General features: G+C 45.8%; 1 protein-coding gene across 10 annotated transcripts in view; it reads right to left on the bottom strand.

Annotated features, from left to right (window-relative positions):
* Positions 1-25,104, bottom strand: part of SLC4A5 (solute carrier family 4 member 5) — a 126,911-nt gene that overhangs the window by 35,302 nt on the left and 66,505 nt on the right. For all 10 annotated transcript variants that reach the window (XM_073325096.2, XM_073325097.2, XM_073325092.2 and 7 more), the window contains exons 10-16: positions 20,997-21,154; positions 18,261-18,348; positions 17,470-17,624; positions 14,720-14,872; positions 13,469-13,643; positions 12,537-12,670; positions 11,051-11,322 (exon numbers count right to left, since the gene is read on the bottom strand). In XM_073325096.2, the coding sequence (XP_073181197.1) occupies positions 11,051-11,322; positions 12,537-12,670; positions 13,469-13,643; positions 14,720-14,872; positions 17,470-17,624; positions 18,261-18,348; positions 20,997-21,154 (1,135 nt within the window). The remainder of the gene's footprint in view (positions 1-11,050; positions 11,323-12,536; positions 12,671-13,468; positions 13,644-14,719; positions 14,873-17,469; positions 17,625-18,260; positions 18,349-20,996; positions 21,155-25,104) is intronic.

Here is a 25,104-nt window from a genome sequence, read left to right as displayed (position 1 = left end):
TTTCAACAATTTCCATCCCACCACCAACCTCAGCCTGGTCCAGTCCACACAAGAGATCCACTTCCTGGACACTACAGTGCTAATAAACAATGGTCACATAAACACCACCCTATACCGGAAACCTACTGACCGCTATTCCTACCTGCATGCCTCCAGCTTTCACCCTGACCACACCACACGATCCATCGTCTACAGCCAAGCTCTGCGATACAACCGCATTTGCTCCAACCCCTCAGACAGAGACAAACACCTACAAGATCTCTGTCAAGCTTTCTTACAACTACAATACCCACCTGCAGAAGTAAAGAAACAGATTGATAGAGCCAGAAGAGTTCCCAGAAGTTACCTACTACAGAACAGGCCTAACAAAGAAAATAACAGAACGCCACTAGCCGTCACCTTCAGCCCCCAACTAAAACCCCTCCAACGCATTATTAAGGATCTACAACCTATCCTGAAGGATGACCCAACACTCTCACAAATCTTGGGAGACAGGCCAGTCCTTGCCTATAGACAGCCCCCCAACCTGAAGCAAATACTCACCAACAACCACATACCACACAACAGAACCACTAACCCAGGAACTTATCCTTGCAACAAAGCCCGTTGCCAATTGTGCCCACATATCTATTCAGGGGACACCATCACAGGGCCTAATAACATCAGCCACACTATCAGAGGCTCGTTCACCTGCACATCCACCAATGTGATATATGCCATCATGTGCCAGCAATGCCCCTCTGCCATGTACATTGGTCAAACTGGACAGTCTCTACGTAAAAGAATAAATGGACACAAATCAGATGTCAAGAATTATAACATTCATAAACCAGTCGGAGAACACTTCAATCTCTCTGGTCACGCAATCACAGACATGAAGGTCGCTATCTTAAAACAAAAAAACTTCAAATCCAGACTCCAGCGAGAAACTGCTGAATTGGAATTCATTTGCAAATTGGATACTATTAATTTAGGCTTAAATAGAGACTGGGAGTGGCTAAGTCATTATGCAAGGTAGCCTGTTTCCTCTTGTTTTTTCCTACCCCCCCCCCAGATGTTCTGGTTTAACTTGGATTTAAACTTGAAGAGTGGTCAGTTTGGATGAGCTATTACCAGCAGGAGCGTGAGTTTGTGTGTGTATGGGGGTGGGGGGGATGTGAGAAAACCTGGATTTGTGCAGGAAATAGCCCAACTTGATTGTCATGCACATTGTGTAAAGAGTTGTCACTTTGGATGGGCTATCACCAGCAGGAGAGTGAATCTGTGTGGGGGGGTGGAGGGTGAGAAAACCTGGATTTGTGCTGGAAATGGCCCACCTAATGATCACTTTAGATAAGCTATTACCAGCAGGACAGTGGGGTGGGAGGAGGTTTTGTTTCATATTCTCTGTGTATATATAAAGTCTGCTGCAGTTTCCACGATATGCATCTGATGAAGTGAGCTGTAGCTCACGAAAGCTTATGCTCAAATAAATTGGTTAGTCTCTAAGGTGCCACAAGTCCTCCTTTTCTTTTTGCGAATACAGACTAACACGGCTGTTACTCTGAAACCTACCTTCCTTCAGTTATCCGAGGAGGGGCAGCCCATGGAGACTACAGGTCCCATGGTGCAACACTTCATCTTAGGTCACATGACCTCCAACTCAGCTCCCAGGCATCTTGGGATTTGTGGTGTCAATGGGCTTCCCCTCCACTTTAAATGACCACATTTGATCCATGGACCACATTCGGCTGCTACCTAGGCCACGGTCAGAAGCACTGCCTCTCAGCCTAAAGAAAAGAGTGGCCATATAAATACACAGAACCCATTTTGGTTTTTTGGATAGCTTCCAGGGATATATACCAATGGGAGCCCTCCCCCGAATCAAATCAAGCCATGCCCCCTGCCACCCTCTTCCAGCTCGCTGAATGTCCCCTCAGTTGTTCATTGTGTTCTCTGCCATTATAACATATACTGTTGTGCTTACCACCAATTCAGAGAACGCATGACGCAGATGTGGTTCCTTCTTCAAAGCCTTCGCTTTTCTGTATGTGGTATGGGGCAGGGGATCATAGTTTGAAAGGTAAGATGTCCATCTGAAAGAATTGCCATTCCTGGGGGAGGGGGCACTGGAGAGAACCCAATGTCTCTTTCTCCTGGAGCAGGTCTTACCCTCATTCTTAGAGGGTCACTTCTTCTGTAAGAACGTTGTGGCGTTTGGAGAGATCCACTGGGGCCCACCTTTTTAGAAACAAGCTGGGGAAAAAGAAACCCTTCTCTCTCCAGAAGCTGCTTTTGCTCAACAGGTCACCTCTCATCTAGGGTGAATCTCTTCTGTTGCCATCCTGGATTCTCGCTGCAAGAAAGAGGCTTCCCCTCTCTAACCCCATCCAGCCCTTTTCAAGGAGAAAATGGATGGCGAGAGAATGCACTCTCTCACACTTGGAAACCCAAATGGAGAAAAACCAAACCACAGCACTAAGGATGGTACTTAAAGCACTTCTCTGGAGCCTTTTGCTGGAGGATTTTAAAGGGCTTAACTAAGTGGCAACATTCTTGGTATGTTGGTATTATTCCACCCATTGTACAGATAGGGAAACTGAAGCACAGAGAGATTAAGTGACTTTCCAAAGTGACTTTTCCATTCTGCTTAAAGAATACCCTGCAGAAGGATGAATTTACTGGAAAAAAAAAAACCCTATGCATAATTTACATGGGTTTTGAACCTAATTTTCCCACTGCTGCAGATGAACTTGTTAAAGTCATGAGGTTTCTTTTGGCAGGCATGGATTCATCATGGGAGCTGTAGTCTCCATGGGCCGCCCAATCCAGTTAACAATTCTTCATCTATGTTAAAGGTTGCTATAAAGAGGGCAGTGATCAGTTGTTCTCCATGACCACTGCAGGCAGAATGAAGAGTAATGGGCTTAATCTGTCGCAAGGGAGATTTAGATTAGGTATTAGGAAAAACTGTTTAACTATAAGGAGAGTTAGCTACTGGAATAGGCTTCCAAGGGAGGTCATGGAATCCCCATCAGTGGAGGTCTTTAAGAACTGGTTAGACAAACACCTGTCAGGGATGGTCGAAAGTTGACTTGGTCCTGCCTCAGCTCAAGGGACCGCACAGATGACCTCTTGAGGTCCCTTCCAGCCCAACATTTCTATAATTCTGAAGGTGGCAAACACATAACATCTAACGTCCTGCCTCAAGATACTGTCATTCCTTTCCCCGATGAACTACACAGGATAATTAATGAAGGAGAAGTGATTGCTGGGTTAGAATCAGAGCCCCTGGTGCTACCAAAACAATACTCCACCACCAGAGAAAAAGGAAGGGAAAACTGAACTAATGTGACTTTTGGTTCGATTAACTCCAGACTTTACAATGTTAAAGGTTTCTTTCGATAACCTTTAGCTTTTCCAGAACCAGACATATTTGCAATTTCTACTGCTTTAAATTGTTCATTGCCCATCTTAAAGAATACTGTAGCATTGGCTGTATTTTTCTGAGAAGGCCCATAAAAGTGCTTTACACAAATGGATATATTGGACTCGAGATAAAAGTAGGAAACATTAAAAAAATAAAAATAAAACAAAAGGGTAAGAGTATCAAATATTAAATAATTTTAATATTTATAAAGCGATACTCACTTGAGATTGAAAGCAGCCAAATAGATGTGTGCAGCAGAGACAAATATGGTACAAATCAGTTACAATAGTCAAAAATCAAAACTAACAAAAATAAATAAAAGGACCAAAAGGAGATTAACACACTCTCAATATCTGGAAGAGTGAAATGTCCAAATCGGAGACCACTTTATTAGATGCCCAGAGCAACCCGGGTGAAAGATCAAGTCTAAGCGTTGCTGCTGTTGGGAGGAGATTGAGGGTTTACAGCGTAGAAAAACTTCTAGAGGAGAATGGGGTTTCCATGTGGACTTCGGGGTTTGCGTGTAACAAAGGAGATACGTGTGGTTTTGATTTGCTCAGCTCAGATTTAAGTCACTTAAAATACATTTTATTTTTAAATTAACTCAGTGATGGTAAAAAGATGCCAGCTTGACAGCTCTGGAGACTGAAATCCTTTGTCCACAGAACAGATACTGCATGGATGAAAAGAAGGTTAGCTGTCCACACAGACTTGGCCAACATGCCTCAAACTCTGTCCTGAGGGACTGCTTCTAGGTGTGAGAGTAATTCAGTCTCCGTGGGCTAGATCATGTTGTTTAGACACAGTCCAAAGGCAGAAAGTGCCCTGTGACTCCCACGCGCTTCTGTATAGTTCACCTGTCACTACACCCCGATATGGGTTTGGGTTCAAAGGAAGCTATTACTACAGGAGACCATCCTGCTAAAAAGATGATGATGATGAAGCCAAAAAGAAACATTCTTTTGTGCTAATGTCCTCAGAAATCAGACGAGTTGATTTAGTTCCCTCTAGTTCAAACCTGGATCCCAGATGGTGTTCACAGGAAACACATGTGAAATGTGTGGGTTTCAGAGCAGTTTGCGGGAACCCACTAACCCCCCATTACAACTGGTTGTAATAGACGGGCCATCTCAGAAGTCAAATGAGCCATGGAGACTATGCTAGCAAATCATCCCTAGAGATGAAGGACCTGATTCTGTTCTCACACTGATTTTAAACCAATGTAACTCCATGCTTGGAGTTTTTCCCAGTCAGAACTGAGTGAAGTCTCCGGCATTGCACGGGGCAAGCCTGCACGGCCACAACTGTCCTTTGGCTCACTAGTGGATTTCAGCTTCCACGGCTCTTGCCTCTGTCTACTGATGCCTTCCATTTGGGTATTGCTCAGCAATGTACGGAAAAGAAAGTGTTAGCAAATTTGTGCAGAAAGTTGCGTGTATATGCAACATTTAATCAAACTGGAAAAGTTCACCATTGTTTTGGGAATATTTTTGTGTTAACTTTGCACACGATAGTCCATTTCTTTTTTGAAACAGTCCTTTTCTCCCTCTGCATTGCACCAGACAGAGACAGGGCCCTCTCTTCAGATTTCCCTTTTTTATATTTAATGCTTCACAAGGTCACCCAGACTGTGCCCAGGGAGGGGAAGCACTTTTTCAGGCTAGCAGACCTGTGGCCACTGAGTGGGAAGTGTTGTTTCAGAAAAGACGACTCAAAGGGTCAAATTCTGCTTTCTGGAAGGGCCTGATCCTGCACCACCGCAGGCTTCTACAGCATCAGGTCCTTACATCAGTTGAAATGAGAATCACTCCACTGAAGTCTCTGGAGTGACTCCAGATATGCAGTGACTTCACCAAGAACAGAATTTGATCCTCTGGCAGCAAGAAATTGCAGCCTCTCTAGTCAGAGTTTTAAAATGTGGGATGATTTAAGAAAAGTGATTAAAAATAGACCTGGAAAAGAAAAAAGTTAGAATTTCTAAGCCAGTTTAAGAGGCTTGATTTTCCTGCCAAACAAATAGGCAACATTTTTGCAAAGACAGACGATTTTTCAATTTCAGGAATAACTCAATTTTCACTGCAAAAAAGAGCTAAATAAACGAACCGTTTATGCAGACTGAAATTTAAGAGGCACTTTCAAGATTAAATTAATATAGTAAAAAAAATCTTGTGATATGTGATTAAAACTGGAATATAAAAAATGAATTTACTTTTCATTATTCACGAATTTTATCTGCATGGATTCAACTCAGTTTAGACTCAGTGAAACTAGACTGCTCAGTTTCAGTATATTTATGTTAAGTTTCACTTTCTGTCTTATTTGCACTAGGATGATGATTTATGTTTGAGTTTCTAAAACTGTAGGATGATGAAGGAGTACTTGTGGCACCTTAGAGACTAACCAATTTATTTGAGCGTTAGCTTTCTTTCAAAATGAGGGGGAAGGGGTCAATGCAAATTCCTCCTGTTTTCCTTGAAATGTAAGTGTCCTGAAAATCTTTCTAGTCATATTAGTTGTGGTTTTTTCAAACAAAATCCAAACTTTTGCTTTAAAATATTTGACAGTTTCTCCAAACAGGAAGGGAATTCACTGAGATATGCATGAAAGAGCTGGTTGGAAAATGAAGGGGTTTTCCCTGCAGAAAATTCTGACTTTTCGTGAAAAAACCCTGATTTCCCCCCAGTTTTTGGCAACTGAAAACGAATAAAATTTTGGCCAAAAAATTTGAAAAAAGTGTGTTTGTTAAGACTTTAGTTTTCCAACGAGAAACTGAAATTTTTCAAGAAACATAAGCACTTTTTGGTAAAATGTTCATTTTTGGTCAAAAAAATCCAGTTTTCCATTGGACAAAAATTCAGATGGAAAATTTTCCAGCCAGCCCAGATGGATGATTCTGAAGGGAAGAAACTGGAAATGGTATGTGACCTAGTGGTTGCACTAACTGTAGTAGCTAGCAGGACTTGGAATTGGCAGTAAAAACACATATATTTCTCAGAGAACTATAGCTCAGCAATAGGAGCCAGTAGCCCAAACCAGGTAGTATGTTATTCCTAAATCAACAAAAGGACAGAGACTTGTAAGGGGGCTGGTTGCCTTCTCTAGCTTCCTCTGTCTCTCCGTCTGCATTCCATATGGTTGTGTCATGTACTCAGTGTTCTGGTGGAGAATTACTGGCAGACACCAGCAGGCAACATTTGACATGCATCTTTCAGGATGGCACTGTACATATCCCTGCGGTGACCTCGCCAATTGCATGTTAACAGGAACATGTTTCCAATCAGATTAAACCGTAAATTCCAAGTCAGAGAAGATATTTTGTTTGTTTTTCAAAACGAAAAGAGCTGCTGTTTTCTGTCCCCATTTAGAGAAAGTGAAGGTATGTGTCAGCAAGGTAGCAAACGGAAATTGCCCGCAGGCCAAGTTCCCACGCTGCTGCAAACAGGACATGCACACCCCAGACCTGGTCCAAACTTACCTCCTCCACTTCCTGGAGTCTGTCTTTACTGTTATCTTAGAACAACCAAACATAAATCTCTTAAGCTTTCTCTAGGGTGGTTCCTATAGTTTTTACCCTAGAGGGCCACACACTGTCTCAGGCCCTAGTTCTTTTTGCCCCTCTAACACTGTAAGTGGGAACCAACAGGATCCCATCTGCCTGTATGAGTTGTCAGAAACAGTTCTGCATCTTAATGCACCTGCCGATCCCTGCATTCCTGTGCGCGTTCCCGGAACCTGCCATTGGATTACCGCTCTACTCGGCCTTTAATATATATTGTGGAAATTTCCCTTGCCCTCTCGCACTAGCTGCCTTGACTACCTGATGTATCATGTACACCATGGAGAAACATAGCTCCAGTGATCCCCGTGCACCAAGTATATTACCCTTGAAGTACCAATGCTCCATTAGGTAAACTGAGTAATGTGCCCATGCACACACAGCACTTCTGTGGCAGAGCTAAGAATAGGACCCAAAAGTCCTAGCTCCGAGTTCCCTGCTCTAATAAATTTGTTAGTCTCTAAGGTGCCACAAGTCCTCCTTTTCTTTCTGCTCTAACCACTACACCAAGCTCAAATACTGCCTGGCAAGGAGACAATCCAGCGGGTTTCTGCAGAACTGGACTGAATGCAATTGTGTACTGGACCAGGAATTTTTCAATTTCCTCTGAAGCATCTAGTAAAGGATGCTAGAGATAGGATATTAGAGACCTGGGTTGATGGACAATTGTTCTGTTTGGTATATGGGCATTCTTATGTTCCTACAAAAAAGAGGAAGAATGCTTATGCTGACAGCAGGTCTTTCTGAAAGGTTACTTGCTACTGATGCAGGAAAAAACTTCAACAAACCAATATTTAAACACGAGCAAAGCCAGCTAAATGCTTCAGTGGCAGCATTTACTGCTCAGCAGATTTAATATTCGGATCAGACCCGTTTACCAGCTTTGGCCAAGACATTTTAGAACACACTGTAGGAAACAAGCCTGCACTGGCTGAGGATACGGAAATCAAAGTCCGTAGTTTCTATGATTTTACAAGAGTAAAGATGGCAAAGGACCAAACAAACCAAACTGTGCACAAATGCTCAGTGATGCACTTCACTGCGGACAGATTTCGAGATGGGATATTACTTTTTTCTACAGTCAGCACAAAGGTGCAAACTGAAGTTTCAGCAAGACGCTTTGGCAGGATGACCATAGGGCCTTAACCACAAAGCAAAACAGCCACTGCAATGCAGAGCAGGGTGCTGTCAACATGAGAAAACACAATAATGACACCACTGAAGAATTCCAAGAGTCCATGAACTTTTTCTTGTCTTCGCTGCGGGCTTGTCTCCACTACCACTTAAGTCGATGTAAGTTATGTCGCTCAGGCGTGTGAAAAAGCCTCTGAGCGACGTAAGTCGACTTACACCGGTGTCCATGCCGCACTATGTCGGCGAGAGACGCTCTCCTGCAGACATGGCTTGCCCCTCTCATGGAGGTGGAGTAATGTTGTTGACAGGAGACAGCTCTCCTGTTGAGCACATCTGGCAAAGATGCACCGTGGCCAGCGGCGCAGCTGGGCCGACGTAATGCGGTAATATAGGCTAGCCCTGAATGAACCGATGGGAAAAAAAACGTAGAGATGCTTCCAGACCAAAACAACTCGGGAAGAACTTGCAGCAGTCAGTAGCATGTTTCTGCCTGCTTAGCTTGAAAGGAAACAAATATAGTCCCTAAGACTCTCCAGATATGGGGAATGTGAGTGGAGAGTCCTATATTGATTTAAGCCTGTATCAAGCATTCTAGCTGAATTCAGCAGAACACTTAAAGATGTGCTTAACTTTAAACATCTGCATAGTTTCATTGACGACTTCAGTCAGGCTACTTGTGTGCTTAACTTTAAGTGCATCTTAAGACTTTCACTGGATCAGGCCCAAGTGCTCAGCCCTTACAGGGTCAAGCCCTTAGTTTGGAGCTGAATGGCTGCAAGATTGTTATAATTATTGTCAATTAACATGTCAACACACTGACACTCTTCATAAGAAGAAAAAGAAAACACACATAAGGCTGGTGGCACAGTCCACAGTTTCACAAGTGAAATCGTGACATCACGGTACAGCCTGATCACTCTCGTTACAGTGTGAATGGTAACACCCATTTGTTTCATGCTCTCTGTGTATATAAAATCTCCCCATTGTACTTTCCACTGCGTGCATCCGATGAAGTGAGCTATAGCTCATGAAAGCTGATGCTCAAATAAATGGGTTAGTCTCTAAGGTGCCACGAGTCCTCCTTTTCTTTTTGCGGATACAGACTAACACGGCTGCTACTCTGAAACCTCACAACCCAGTGTCCTCATGTCAGGATGATATGTCAACAAGTGACCTAAAAAGCTTGCTAAAAAATAGTGATGCGGACAGCACCAACGTGTATGTACCCAGAAGCTTCGCAGATCTAGCTAGAGTACAGCTAGTCCAGAGGTACACCTACAGGAGCTGCAAATCACACCCCAGGCTGCCGTGTAGACATGCCCGCTGTGTCACAATGAGACGATGCAATATGATCTGCCTAGGTATCCGTAAGGGTGCTCATCACCACGGTATCTGAGCTGGAGGTGACATTACACACAGTGTTGTGGTTGGTTAGTAGCACAAATGCCCATCGTTGATGGCCACGAGTCAAGAAAAGAAACCAAAAAAAGCGACGCATGTTACTTCCCGCACATCAGATAAGCGGCTAACGTGTAATGAAGTGCAATCAGACAGATGTCTATGGAGGTTATTTTGCAGGCCAGTGCTTATTTCTACATTTCTGTTTCCAGAGCGTGGGTGATGTTGTCGTACCTTTCTACCTTCTCCTTCCATAGTGATTTTAAAATCTCCAAGAGCATTTTTCTCCCCTTAAATAAATCAGCAATTCTGAGGGAAAACATTTCCTGATACCATGACAATAAAGGACTCTGTTCCCTTCTGAGTGCTACAAGTACTTTTACACTACTCAGTGTGAATCTGAATTCTGGATAATTTGGAAATTTACTTCCAAGAGCAAATATGAACATTGAGTATGAAATAAAAATAAAAAGCTGTTTGGTTGGTTTTGGTGTGATATAAATGAGCCTAAATTACAGCCTTCTTCAATACAGCCATTGGCAGAGAACGGGTACATCTTGGCTCTGGAAAAAGTTTGTTTTCCTCTCACCCAGTGTCGTTTTCCTTGAATTGCCCTATCCCTTTGTATCTTTGTGGTGGTAGAAATCAGCGCAGTACCGTACGTAGCTGTTAAAAATCAGAACAAAACACCCCACCCCCAACTCCTACACAGATGCATTTCTAGAAAAGGACCAAGGGGTGAACCAGTCAAAAGCGTTGTGGAAACCTAGTGAATATCCCACGGAAGTCCTGTCACTGAACACACTTACAACTGGAGATGATAAAACCATTCAAGAATATACTCTTGGGAACAATCCAGCATTGTCTGGAAGTTGGATCTAAACAAGTCTTCACCATCTCTGATTCCTATGGTTTCACATCTGGCCATCTACAGAGGAGGTATTTTGCTGCACTATCTCAGTGACCGGGGATGGGCTGGCCTGCCAAGAAGATGATGTTTTTGTTCCATTTTGGGAGCACTGCTATAGGGAACCAGAGGTACTGTGCCCACAGGTACACTGCCACAGCCATCATAACCTCTCTATCGTGGGGGTATGAAACTTGTATCCAGGAATGTTCTTTGAAAGTGCAGCTGGCCAAGATTTAATAATCATATTGTCAGGAGATCTCAAAGCACTTTACATAGCTGGTCAGTATCATCCCCCCACACACACACACTTTACAGATGGGGAAACTGAGGCACAGAGACTTGCCCAAGGTCACCCAGCAGGCCAGTGACAGAACTGGGAAGAGAATCTAGGTCTCCCAAGTTCCAGCCCAGTGTTCCAACAACTAGGCAGCACTGCTTCCATTTAAAACAAGCTGCTGGAGTAAATCACCAAATGAAGCTCATGCAGCAAAGGCTACCCGCCCCTCCACAATTTGCAAGGACCAATCAGGAAGCTGTGCAACACTCTTTCTCAAGAACTGGACCTCAGCATGACCGCTGCGTGGTTCAAACAATCGGCAATTTCACAGTGAAATTTTCAACAGGGAATAGGACTTGTACTCACCTGGGTCAGGAGCAATGCACTCGCATTTGTACATGGTCACGTAGTCTGGTTTGAAGTCTGCATTGATAGGGTAATACTTAAAGGCTCCGATCATCTTCTTGATAGCATCATAGATGAATATAAAGCTGATGAGGGTGGAGAACCCCTCCTCAGTGAAGCGCGTGATGTACTTTATAATGAAGCTGGCGTCTGTAGCCACCAGGATAAGGCACTGCAGGGCAGAATGTAAGCCGATCCACAGGCGGAACTCCATGTAGTCTATGCTGTTGCCTCTGGAATTGTGCACAACAGAAGTTCAGAACAAAACAACAGCTCTGCTCAGGAAAGAGAGATACGGCATCTGAGGGCTCATGGAAAGTGTCACCATATCTGATCTCCAGTGAAAGGAAGAGCTCCCCCCCATAGGGGTCCTTTCACCCCAATAATAATGGCCACCCTCCTGGAAAAAGAAATCAGAGTCTGTAGCTCACGAAAGCTCATGCTCAAATAAATTGGTTAGTCTCTAAGGTGCCACAAGTACTCCTTTTCTTTTTGAAAAGACAGACTAACACGGCTGTTACTCTGAAACAAATCCGAGTCTGTGTACTTATATGGCCTCCATTTCCATCCTTATCTATTCTTGCAACACCCCTGTGAAATAGGGCAGTGCTGGTATCCCCAACTCAGAGGGGGAACTGAAGCACAGAGACTATGTGACTTGCCCAAGGTCATATGAATAGTCTGTGGCAGAGCTGGGAATTGAACGTAGGCCTCCAAAGTCCCAGTCTAGTGCCCTAACCACTGCCCCATCCTTCCTCTCTAACTCTGAGGTACAGGGATGGGGATGGACTCAAAGGTGCAACAGAAGAACCCCAGTAGGGGACACCAAGCAGAGAACCCCAGACAGGGTCTCTGCTCCAAGAAGAAGAGATCAAGAGAGTCATCCACAGGACAGGTGTGGCACGAGTTTCCTCACTCCACCCTGCCAACGTTCCCCTAACCAGCACAGCACCTGCCACTGACAAGGGTGAGAGGTAGCTCAGTCTCCATGGCCCATCCAGTCTTCGGCCACTGGGCTGAGATGGCCAATGACTGGGCCGATTGCTGATGCCCTGCCCCAGTAAGCAAACCCACTGGGGGAGCTCCCCCAGCATCCGCCGAAGAGAGAACTGTGGAAAAGTTAGGGAGAAGATGGGGGAAGCTCCCTCTGCTCAAAGCAGAGGAGCAGCAGCTGTGTTCCCTTCCCCACTCGCTCTGCTAGTGGTCTCCTGAGCACCTGCTTCAAAACTGTACTCACTGGGAGACTCGCAGAGCTGTAGAGTAGGCTCTCTCGGCCTCTTCTCTCTGGTAGACCCACCTGGAGTGCTGCCCACAGCCATAATGACATGGCTAGAGGGACGGTATGTAGGCCTCAACCATGACTCTGAACCTGTCCTGCTCTTGTGCCCCGCTCCCCACTTTGGCATTACCGCTGTGAGGGCCGCGATTCTCAGTGAGCTCCACCTACTTGCTGAAGTCGAAGAGTAGCTTTTCGAAGATGAGGATGGGCCCTGTGCTGCTCAGGATAATGAGCGGCTGCCCGGCAAAGAAGCAGAACAGGGAGCCAGCCATTGCCGTGCCGAGGAAGCTCTCCATGACCCCCTTTGGGAAGAGAAACAACGTGGGGAGAAGGTCAGACACATGCACTGGGTTGCAGCAGAGGAGTCGTGCCGAGGGGAGGTCTAATCACAGAGCGTGGCTGCAGAACACACTCACGGCAGTTCTCCTGCACTTTCTTCCCGGCTTGTGTCTCACTGGAATCAGGCAGCGCAAGAATCCCCGCTCCGTCCCTCAAGACCCGTGTCAGCGGTTTGGGGAGGATACTAAGCTGAATGGGCGTTGGTGAATTACCACGCTGAGCACAGGTGCCGTGCGACAAACAGGCAGGAAAAATGCTAGCAGAAGCAGCGATTTCATTACAGACTCGTCGCACTGTGAGGTACCTGTGGGGCTCAGACGTGGCAGTTTGAGGGATTGCAGACTCCAAGATGCCCCCTCAGGCTGAGTGACGGTTACGTCCAAGTCTTAGCTAGGAATGGCTTTTCATACCAAGGACCGCAGTCCTGCCCTGTGCCATGGAGGTGCACCGGGGTGGAAATCTCACAGCAACAGGGCGGGGATATTTAGCTACCACATTAGGGAGGAGAACTGGCTGCAGCTCCACAGGAACCTGGCCTCCTGCATACGGGTTATAGCCAGCTGCTGTGAATCCTGCTATCTGCCCCATGTGTTATCAAGGGGCAGGAGCTGCAATGTCTCACCATGCAGCACAGCTAAGGCACGTGCCAACAAAAGCCACCCTGCAAACATTGGGGCATCTGCGGCCAAACTTTCTGGCTGGGGTCCAGCTCTAATAATCCTTTGGAGAAGGAGAACTCCCTGGGCAGCTCTTTGGTTTACCTGGTAGTTGTCTGTAGCATCACCAAGCAGCCCCCCAAATGTTATGGCATTTGTGATGCAGCCCAGGTAAATGAAGAGGATGGCGGAGATAGACTGGATATGAAAGCCTTCGTAGAAATCACTGGGGAACCAGGGCAGTTTCCTCTTGATATCCAAATACAGGCCGCCGCAAAACCTGGGGGAGACACGCAGCAGGGTCCCAGGTGTGGCAATCCCATGAGCTCTCAGTGGAACTAGGCAATTTAGGGTTATTATTTGCGTTGCCGTAGTGCCTGGGCTCGGGACCCCACTGCACCAGGTATCGTATAAATGCATAACAAGGACGCGGCCCCGTCCCGAAGAGTTCACGAGGGTGTGCGATAGCAGGGGATGACTGCTGTTTATGCAGCCCTACTTGAGGCTAGCTTTAAATCAAGCTTTAGTGGACTAGCCTCACAAGTAAATACCCACAGTTCCAGGCGGGCTTGGAGTACTGGGCACTGGAGCAGGTTTTGCTGCAGGTCTCTTGTTCCAGTTGCTGTGCCAGCTAGATTAAAGCTCGCTCAGCTTTGGCTACACAAGCTGCAGACACACCCTGTGATTGCAATACAGACATACTTTAAGCATGAGAGAAGAGGTGAGTGCAACAAACGGATGAGGAGGGCACAAGCAACCAACGAGCCCCGTGTCAACCGTACGCATCAGGGATTGCGTTCTGAGGCACGGATGTTTCTGTGGCGTGCGCCGACCCCAAGGCGGAATCTAGTCTGACACTTGCTCTGACTTTTCCTGGCAGCATTTAGCCACGAGACTAGGTCAAGCAAATTTTGCTTCTTGGCGTTCAGCTGCAAGCATAAGCAATTGTGCACGCATGCGAGATGTTGGGTGGGCAACTCCCCATTTTGCACACTCAAAGGCACTTTTGCACCAACACCCATCAGTTCTGGCCTTCACCTTTGTAAGGATCTGTGTAAATCAAAGCATGACTGAGGCCTCACGGACATTTGGGGGGAAGGGCAGGTTGGGAGGGGAGGACTAGAACCATTATCACCACTGGGGGTGTTGGGGAGTGTGCTGGGAGGGGGGCAGAGGTGCTTGTATCTGGGGTGGGGTGGGGAATGTCATTTATCCTTGAAGGGGAAGGGAAGATGCGAGGCCAGAGGAGGTTGTAGGAGAGGGCATATTGCCCCGAAGCACAGGACCCAGGCTGGCACCATCCGGCGCTCTCGTCGGTGCACTGCGCAAGGTTTCAGGGGCCGAGGCTTTGCTTACCTGCCTGTCCAGACAAGCTCTTCTCCAGCTTCATGCACTGCTGGCATTTCTCCATCCTCGCTGCCGCCCCCTCCACCACCGCCGCCCCCTCCTGCCGCTCCTCCTGCGGTGCCGTTCATCTGCCCTGCTTCGTTCAGCGAGAACACGGATTTCCTGAGAGAGACACTGGGGGCCATGACGGGAACAACAGCATCTCCCCTCTCCTCAGAAAGGGCTCAAGGCACTTCGCAACCAGCAGGAGTTTAGCCTCCCTGCACCCCGAGGGGTTGGTCATTCCTGATTCCCCTTTGTAGATGGGGATAATTGAGGCACATGGAAGTGAAGCAACTTCTCCAAGGTCACACGGAGAATCAGGACTTCCAGGAGTCTTGACTCCCAAGAGCCCGGCTGTACACGCAGGGCCTCCCTTTAGCACAGTTGTGTCTGGGGCAGCATTTTGATTTTTGGTTGGATTTGCCTTTAGGATAATCTAGGGCTTCCAATAATAAGTAAACACACCTAGCTCTCCTAGAGCATGTTTTATCTCATCTCAAAGCACTGCACAGTATCATCTCCATGTTACAGATGGGGAAACTGAGGCACAGCAACTTGGCCAAGGTCACCCAACACACCAGTGGCAGAGCCAGAAATAGACCCCAGATCCCCCCACTCCAATGCTCTGGACACTAGGCCACACTGGAGGGCTCTGCCCGTTTGTTGCAGAGTGAAGTACAGAACAACCTGAATCTGTGATTGCGGGTGAGGCAGACAGATTCTTGCACAACCTGGTCTAGTCTACACAAAAGCCAAGGGTTGTGTAGGAGCCTTGAGTTTTATACCAGCTACCACATGCCTGTTATTTCCTTTAATGGTATAGATCATTAGCCTATTGTTATTTTTCCATTTACATGGAACCTTCACAAGCCTCACAGTCATCTTAGAAGATTATAGAGGATACTTATAGAAATTGCTTCCATTGACCCACAAGCAGCCATTGTAACACTGCCAGCCACACTGCAACAACTGCCAGAGGTGAGGAATGGTGCAACACAAGAGGTGAGGAATGGTGCATAGTGAAGAATCACAAAACCCACATTTGGATTTCCTTGAGAAAACCATTTAAAAAATAATATGAAACATCAAAAAATGCTTTCCATGAGGGACAGAGGTGTAACCCAGCCCCCAGCATTCTCTTCACTAACACCCGACACACTGCTCTTGTGCAAAACCTGGCCACAGGGGGTCACCCAGGAGGTGCAGTTAGAAAATTAGTTCCACTCTCCACCCACCTTCTCTGTTCCTGGAGTTTTTCCTACCAATAGGAGAGAAAAACTCACACATGCTCCAGTTTAGGTCATGTGCACACACTGCGAGATAATCGACCTTTAGTTACTGGATTAATGCATCATGAAAAACGGAGCATACTGCACCCGGGAGTGGGATATATTTCGGTAAGATGTCACTTGGATCTAGCATTTCTCTTGCCCCAAAAAGCAACTCTCCACAGCCTGAGATTGTCCTGTAAGTCTTGAGAAAGTTGGTGTTTTTCTCCTTAAAGTGCCAGCTGCTGGAGGCAGGGGATGAGCTAGCTTTTACTTAAAAAAGTAAGTTTCCAGAGAAACCGGTTGCAGAGAGAAACTTGAAAATGTGACCTCTAAGGGTGCGTCTACACAGTGAGCAGCGCTCCGGAGCAGCGAGTCTCAGAGCCCGGCTCTACAGATTCATGGGGCTCCTGCTAAGGTGCTAAAAAGAGCTACGCCCCCTCTGTAGGCTTCGGAGCCTGATCTCTAGCCCGAGACCAAATCTCTGCATGGCTATTTTTAGCACTCTAGCACGAGCCTGGATCTGTAGATGCGCGCTTGGAGGCCTGCTGCCACGGGCCGCTGCTCGCTGTGCAGATGCCACCCTAAAAGGCTCAAAACCCAGAAGGCAAATAAAAACGCTTGAGTTTGGCAACTCTGAAAAGTGCCATGGAATCTTTCTATGTTATGCCACAGTAAGGGAGCATGTCGCAATCTTTAGCGTATTTTGTCCTTGCAAAATGAGGTCCTCCATGCAGCAAAAGTGCTGGAATGTTGTTCCAGAGCGTTCTGGCCCTGGCACAAGAGATGGATGGATCCCTGCATAATCTGTATCCCTCAGTTTAGAGGGTTACATGCCCACAGATTACTTTAGCATCTGCATGCAATGCTTGTATCTTGGCTTGAAAGAAGAGATGGTACTTAAGTAACTTTGCATTGAGTCACAGAAAATATTATACAAGGCAGATTCCTTAAAGATTCCTCACAGTAGCTACGTTTACATTTGTCTAAAAAGGGATAGTGCCGAGTTCCTAAACACAGAGGCTGAATGCTAGTAATGGCCAGGCTAATACAAATTCTGCTAATGAATGGCCACATTTCATCCATTTCATTGGCTGTGTTACCCAAAATTCAGCTCAGCTCCAGCTCATTGAGTCTGATGCTGCTCCCCTGGTTGTGCTGGTTTTACATCAGTGTAATTCCATGGACTTGATTTACACCACTGTAACTATGGACAGAATCAAGTTCATTATGCTGCTAATAATAATACTTAGCTCTTATTTAGTGCTTTTTAATCCATAGATTTCAAAGTGCTTTACAAAGGGGACATTATCCCCATTTTATAGATGGGAAAATTGAGGCACAGGGAGTTGCCTATGGTTACCCAGTAGCAGAGCCAGGAATAGAACCCTGGTCTCCTGAGTCCCAGTCCAGTGCACTATCAACTGTACTGCAATTAACACCACCTACCTCTTCTCAGCAGAAGGTACTTTTTTGGGTGGCTCTATTCTAATGTTTGGATCCCACTCCCCTGGTGGGAGGACAATGACTTCATCCAGAAACTCATCTATTCCTGCAATCAGGTCATCTCGGTCCCTGGCCTTGTAGGCCACATCACTGAAAAGCTGGGAATACACAGAGTAGACAAACGGTTTAGGCAAACTGTTAGCTAGGCAGTGGGAGAGAGGGAAGAACCAATTCTGCTAGAAGAAGGGCTAGGCTTCATCTAAAATGCTTTCTAGATCAGAGAGATTTTGGACCACGGATTGTGGCTCACTCATTGCTAGTGTGAACATCTGTGCTTGTGAACAATACCTGAATGAATCTGTGCTGCACACTGGAATGTCACACATTCGCTGGGATAGAACTCAGACCCTCCTGCTCTAAAAGCCCAGTTCCCTGTCATCTGAATGAAAGGAGAATCTTTGCTAAGTGTTGGCAATATGGAACCTATGACACATAGCTGAACAGATTCTATCCAAGGGAGCACAGCATGCGTACATCCCCCCCCGCCCCAATATTTTAACTTTATTCCTATGGGCAGATCCTTCAGCTGCTATATCTCCATTGACTTCCATGGAATTGCACAGATTTTTACAGCACCTGCCAAACTAGTCTTACGGTTTTCATTCTGGTCCTGGAGCTCTGATGGGACGTCTCATTTCACCTCTGGGAAATCCCGTAAATGTACGGACCGCCTGGACATAGCGTACGTGAAGGGAATGCTACAGGAGCAGGGCTCTGCCGTCGGATTTACTTACATCATCGACCATGAGGGTAGCGATAGCTCGGCCGATTTCATTGTAGGATTTTGCCTTTCCTGAAGGACCCAGGAGAATAAAAATGAACCTGGTAAAAGAACAGAACTCATGAGCTAATGGCCATCTTTGCACTGTGTGGTTTAAATTACAACTCTTGACAGTATGCAGGACTGGTCTAAAGGTATTTGGTAACCATTCCAATAGGAGCAGTGGTGGCAAACAATCAATCTAATTTATTTCAAGATGGAGCTTGATAAAGTTACAATCAGAGTTATATGACAAGGTTACCTGCAATAGCAGGGGACTGGGCTCAATGGCCCAAGATAGAATCATAGAAGATTAGGGTTGGAAGGGACCTCAGGAGGTCATCTAGTCCAACCCCCTGCTCAAAGCAGGACCAACCCCAACTAAATCATCCCAGCCAGGGCTTTGTCAAGCCTGACCTTAAAAACCTCAAAGGAAGGAGATTCCACCACCTGCCTAGGTAACGCATTCCAGTGTTTCACCACCCTCCTAATGAAAAAGTTTTTCCTAATATCCAATGTAAACTTCCTCCACTGCAACTTGAGACCATTACTCCTTGTTCTATCATCTGGTACCACTGACAACAGTCTAGATCCATCCTCTTTGGAACCCCCTTTCAGGTAGTTGAAAGCAGCTATCAAATCCCCCCTCACTTTTCTCTTTTGCAGACTAAATAATCCCAGGTCCCTCAGCCTCTCCCCATAAGTCATGTGCTCCAGCCCCCTAATCATTTTTGTTGCGCTCCACTGGACGCTTTCCAATTTTTCCACATCCTTCTTGTAGTGTGGGGCCCAAAACTGGACACAGTACTCCAGATGAGGCCTCACCAATGTCGAATAGAGGGGAATGATTATGTCCCTCGATCTGCTGGCGATGCTCCTACTTATACAGCCCAAAATGCCGTTAGCCTTCTTGGCAACAAGGGCACACTGTTGACTCATATCCAGCTTCTCGTCCACCATAACCCCTAGGTCCTTTTCTGCAGAACTGCTGCCTAGCCACTCGGTCCCTAGTCTGTAGCGGTGCATGGGATTCTTCCATCCTAAGTGCAGGACTTTGCATTAGTCCTTGTTGAACCTCATCAGATTTCTTTTGGCCCAATCCTCCCATTTGTCTAGCTCCCTCTGTATCCTATCCCTACCTCCAGCGTATCTACCACTCCTCCCAGTAAAGAGGTCCCTTCCAATCCTGGGCTCCTGTGTAAGCAGTTTAGCTGCTCAAGAAATGCAGGATTAGGCCCTTTGATTTTCACCAGTTGGGTCTCTCGGATACGGCTTACTCCAGCTCCCACTGCAACCCCAAGGAGTCTCTCCATCAAGTTCAATGGGAGCTTTAGTTTGTGTGTCAACCCACACTAACACAGCATGTCCCCTTCTAATGGCTAGAAAGCACAGAACACGTAATGAGCCTGCTACTGTCTTAGAGTTAATGGATCTGGCCCTTTATTACAAGCAAGAGAGGCTTGTAGACCCAGAGGGCCCAGGTTCAATCCCACAGATAATGTAACCAGGGTTATGTTTACAGCTACACAAGGGTCTCCTCCCCTTCAAATAGTGGCCGGTCACTGGGATGTGTGACCTGAAATGTAGGAAACCTTTAATACCCGTAAGTACCAGGAATCCTGTTCTCATGAGAATCCCAGCACCATGGACAGATGGTCTGCAGTGTAAGCAGCATTTACGAGGTGCATGCGCTTTGCGCTGCCCCCTTTCATCCACTGTGCCCTTTTCATTTGTAAATATCAAAGTACTTAAGGTCAGTATCATTATACCCATTCTACACATGGAGAAACTAAGGCACAGAGCAGGAAAGGGGATTCATACACCGAGTCAGTCGCGGAGCTGGGAACTGAACCCAGGAGTCCCAAATTAGCCATCCAACGCTGCAAGAAAATATAGGTTAATAAAAGCTCTATTCTCTCTCCAGTCCATGTAGGACCTGGCTGCCCCACTATCATTAGTGAAAGTTACATGGGCCATTTGAACAGTGCATTAGACTTTAGGAATCCGTAGCCTCCTGAGACAAGGGAAGAAAATGTTGTCCCAGTTAACATGGAAGGTAACATGCTATACTGCTAGAGATGGGCAATGTTTTTTGGCTGAAAATTTTGTGTCGAAAAATGCAGATTTGGCAACACAAACATTTTGCAAATTCATGTCAGTTTTGTTGAATTGTTTGTTTGGGGGACCCCCCCCTCCAAAATTCTAAAAAACCCACCAAAATACTAAAAAGTCTTCTCTCCATTTGAAATGACTGTTTGCTTTGAAATTTCCTCCAATTCTATTTCAAATGTTGAAATGGTTTGAAAAACACTAGCAATCAAAATAAAATGTTTTGTTTTAGGTCAAATGAAACATGTTTGACCCAAAACTATTTTAAATTTTACTTTTTACTTTCTGGTTTGCTGAAATTTTTTTAAACATGGTTCATTTTGGGTTGACCTGCAACGATTTTTTTTAACCTTGATTTTTCAAAACAGCTAGCGAATCCAAAAGTCTGTTATTCACACAGCTCTAATTAGACCTCTTAGGAATCTGTAGCCGTCCAGAGACAGAGGAAGAAAATATTGTCCCACCTAATCTGGAAGGCAAGGTGTGCTATACTGCATCAGGTTTACATGAGAGTTTACAGCTGAAGCCCCAGTTCTGAACCACCAATACCTTTCTTCAGTTCTTGCAAAAGCACATTTTGTTTGTTTAAACAGCTGCGCACCTAGTGGGGACGGGAACTTCCGTCACCCCGCCCAGCATGGTGGACTGTATGAGCCTCACGAATGCCACAAATGGCTTATCCAGGAAGTCCACCTCTCCCACCAAGACATTGGAGGCTTCCGCGTCTTTGGGGATCTTCTTTATGAATTTATTTTTTAGCTGTTGGGGGAAAAGAAAGAATTCAATGATGGGTCAGATCTTCCTTTACTTTACTTTTTTTTTTTTTTTTTAATAAAACAACACCATGACAACCTATTTCTGCTCGACATTTAGGATGCTAAAAACTGCTGAGCTCCTGCCGTGAAATTGGAGTTTTTTCTTTCCTCTAAGCATATAGTTGCACTTGGGTACGAGTTACTAAGTTAAGGCAAATCAAAAGTGTGAAGTCAATGCACTGAATTAAAGCATTTTAAACCCACATTGGTGTGGATGCTTCTCAATCAGGAGTAAAGTGGCCTTGGTTTTCTGTAACTTAATCCTCCTTGGCAAATTTCACATCCCATACAGCACCGTGACAAGGTATGTCTCCACTGCAATCAGGATTGATTGACTGCAGCTCAGGTGGGCATGCCCCAGCTAGCTTTGATCCATATGTGCCCAAAACCCACTGCAGTCCAGTGGTGACATACTACGATGGTGCCAACACTATCTGAAAGCCGAGATTCTCATGTATCCCCATGACTCCAGGAGCCGGGGCTTCAAGGAACACATTAGATACTACGAAACTCATCATAAAATTGTCAGAGTGGGCAACACTGAAATCCATCCTCGATGGGAACAGCCCATAAGCATGTGGTAAACTTTAAGTGCTTAAATCTGAGAGGCTTGAAATCGGACATGAGCACACTGAGACAAGTTCAGCACATGCTGAAGTGCTGTCCTGAATAAGGACCTAAATAAACACACAACACCACACACCACCTCCAAATTGGACCCACAAAACACCCACACTCAAGTATGACAAAAGAGCAGGTCTTTCCACCGGCTCCCCACATATAATAAGGAAGGAGGATTCATTGTAATAAGTAGCTTGAGCTTCCATTTTGTAGTTCATTCTCCCAGATCTCTTCTTCGGAAAGGGAGCAGATAATTGTAGGCAGTGGCCTCATTTCACAGATTTATCCTTGGGGCTCTTGTGGCCTGCAGCCTTTTCATTATTATTGTAAAAGGGTTCAATATGAACCCAGGCAGGATGTTGTTATAATCTATATGCCAGCATGAGGAGAGGCATGTGAGCCGGGCGGCAAGCTCCCCCCATTCTAATCTTTTAAATCCAAATGGGAAAAAAAATAAAATAATAATAAAACCACTCCTCCGATACAGCTTGGAATAAGCAAAAGCAGGAGTTAAGGGCGACCACTAAGCTTCACGAAAAACTTTAAAAGTCCCTTTGTAGTGGGTCTAATAGGCTAATTAAAAACCAACATTCTTTGGAACGAAATGGTTTTCATATCTTAGCATTAACCCTTGACGCACTGACGTTTGATTGTAATGTTTGGATTTTCTTATCAGGGAATTTGCTTTAATTACAGCACCCACTGGTAAAATCTGACTGTGGAGAGCTCTTAAGCAATGTTTCCCATGGTAAATTTTTTTCCCAAACAGTCCACACACTCTGCTTCCATTAATTTATCTAAATGCCACTCAGTGCCCTGGAAAGGGCGTGATTCTGGTATCCAGGCTGCAATCCTGAAGCCCTCTGGATGCATTACTGAGCAAGTGTTCACCACAGAAAGAGTCTCTACACCTATTTCAATCAGACTAAACCACAAAGGCTGCGACCCCGCTCTGCGGGACTCTCTCTTCCAGCTCCATCTCACATAGATCGCATGGCTAGCAGGGACTGCTGTGATCATCTGATCTGACAGCTGGTATAACACAAGCCAGAGGACTTCCCTGAATTAATTCCTCCAACTTAAGTGTAAGGTCGACAACACTATCATAACAAAGCATGGCTTCCCAGGACTTCCAGGTTGTCACTCTGCCACAGTGACAGCGGGGGAGAGAACATAGATCCACATCCATGTGTCCATGATCCACAAATCCCTCCCCAGCTCAGCTAAGAGGGAATCTCTTTAAGCACTCAGCAATAAGGGACCGTGACAGAGTTTTCCAAAGGGTGGGTCACCCATAGGGTGACCAGATGTCCCGATTTTACAGGAACAGTCCCGATTTTGGAGGCTTTTTCTTATATAGGCACCTATTACCCCCCACCCCCATCCCGATTTTTTACACTTGCTATCTGGTCACCCTAGTCACCCACCAGTGGGTCATATGAAAATTCCAGATGGGTCACCACATCCAGGGCTGGACGAATTTAGGACTGGCACCCGGCCTTGGTAAACAAACACTTCTCCCAGCCCGGTGCAGACGGGAAGCCTGGAGAGATGTGTTTTGGAGAGCAAGCCTGCCTCGACCAGCGGGGCGGGGCCTAGCTCCCTGCTCCAGCTGTTGTGACCTGTCACAAGCCAAACCTGAATGGCGCTGCGACCCTGTATGCCAGGTCGCAACCGGGCTGGGATTAGGGCTGCGGTGCCAAGGCAGAGGATGCATATATGTAATGGTGGGTCATCAAAAAAATAAATAAAATTAAATTAAAAAGAAAAGACAAAATGCAGTTGGGAGGGCCGCCATACTAAAAAGTTTGGGAACTCCAGGGCTATGAGTAGTTCTGATTGCATCCATCCGATTGCACACGCTGAAAGCCAAGCTTGCCTGCTGTAGCCTGGAACAAAGAGCGCGGAGTGCTGACGCTATAATGTGACCTGGCTTCCTCTTTGCTGGACGGCAGCATACACAGGGCTCCAAGAGGGAGTTTTGCATCTGAGGTTCCACACTGTGCAGGGCAAATAAAAGAGCAGGATTTCTTTGATGAGGCACCTTCCCCGCCTCAAGCCCGTTGCTCCTGTACCAACAGGAGTATAGCCAGTAAACAACAACAGTACCTGGCATTTCTCCAGGGCCCAAAGCATTAACTCATTGATCTTCACCCTGACCCTGAAAGGTAAGTATGTGCACCGCCTGCGTACAGATGGGAAAACCACGGCACGGAGAAGTGAAGAGATTCACGCAGGGAAAACGTGAGGCAGAGATGGGAAGAAAACCCAGATCTCCTGGCTTATAGGTCTGTGCTTTAATTTGATGTGAGGAAAAAAAAAAAAAAAAGCAAAGTGATGCATGGGTAGGATTGAAAGCAGCCTAGCTCCTGCTCCAATGCAGGAACAAGTGGATTTTTAACCATCCCTACACTCCAAGTAGCAACACGCCACTGAGGAATTCCTATTGACTTAAATAGGGGCAGGACAGAGCTGTAAAAATAGCACTGTGGGGTTCTACACTGATCCTCTCTCGCTAGCAGCCAGTTCAAATTTGGTCAGGATACGAGCCAAAGGATAGTTTGTCTAGTGTCACCAGGATTCTGCAAATCCATCTAGGTTGTTCTTTCCCCCCATCAACGCTAGTAACAGAGATTCTGTCCATCAGAAAGTGGCTGAAAAAAATTCAGTGGATAATGCACAAAGCAGAAAAGAATCCAGCTTTCCCCCCTCTTGCTGTAATAACTCCACACAATCTTGTGTGTGTCAGCAGAGGTGGCTTGTATGCATAGGAAGCAGATATGTGGAATAGGGAAGTTGCATTTCTTGCAAACTGGTAACCACAGGACCTCAGCAGTGTTACGGCAGAATGACTTCCCAAATGTTGGGAAATGTGAGTGTCAGATTTACAGATTCCAAGGCCAGGAAGTACCACGATGATCATCTAGTCTGACCTCCTGTATAACAGGCCAGAAACCTGCCCCACAATGACTCCTAGAGCAGAGCTTTTAGAAAAACATCCATCTTGATTGAAAAATGGTCTTTCAAGGAGAATCCACCACAACCCCTGGTAGATTGTTCCAGTGGTTAATTACTCTCACTGTTAAAAATGTACGCCTTATTTCTGATCTGAATTTGTCTAGCGTCCACTTCCAGCCATTGGATCATGTTAGACCTCTCTCTGCTAGAGTGAAGAGCCCATTGTTAAATATTTGTTTTCCATGAAGATATATATAGACAGTAATCAAGTTACCCCTTAACCTTCTCTTTGCTAAACTAAATAGATTGAGCTTT

The sequence above is a fragment of the Lepidochelys kempii genome, chromosome 26 (assembly GCF_965140285.1).
Source record: "Lepidochelys kempii isolate rLepKem1 chromosome 26, rLepKem1.hap1, whole genome shotgun sequence".
Classification (NCBI taxonomy): Eukaryota; Metazoa; Chordata; order Testudines; family Cheloniidae; genus Lepidochelys; species Lepidochelys kempii.
Note: the sequence above shows the minus strand (reverse complement) of the source record. Positions and strands in the feature narration are given on the sequence as shown.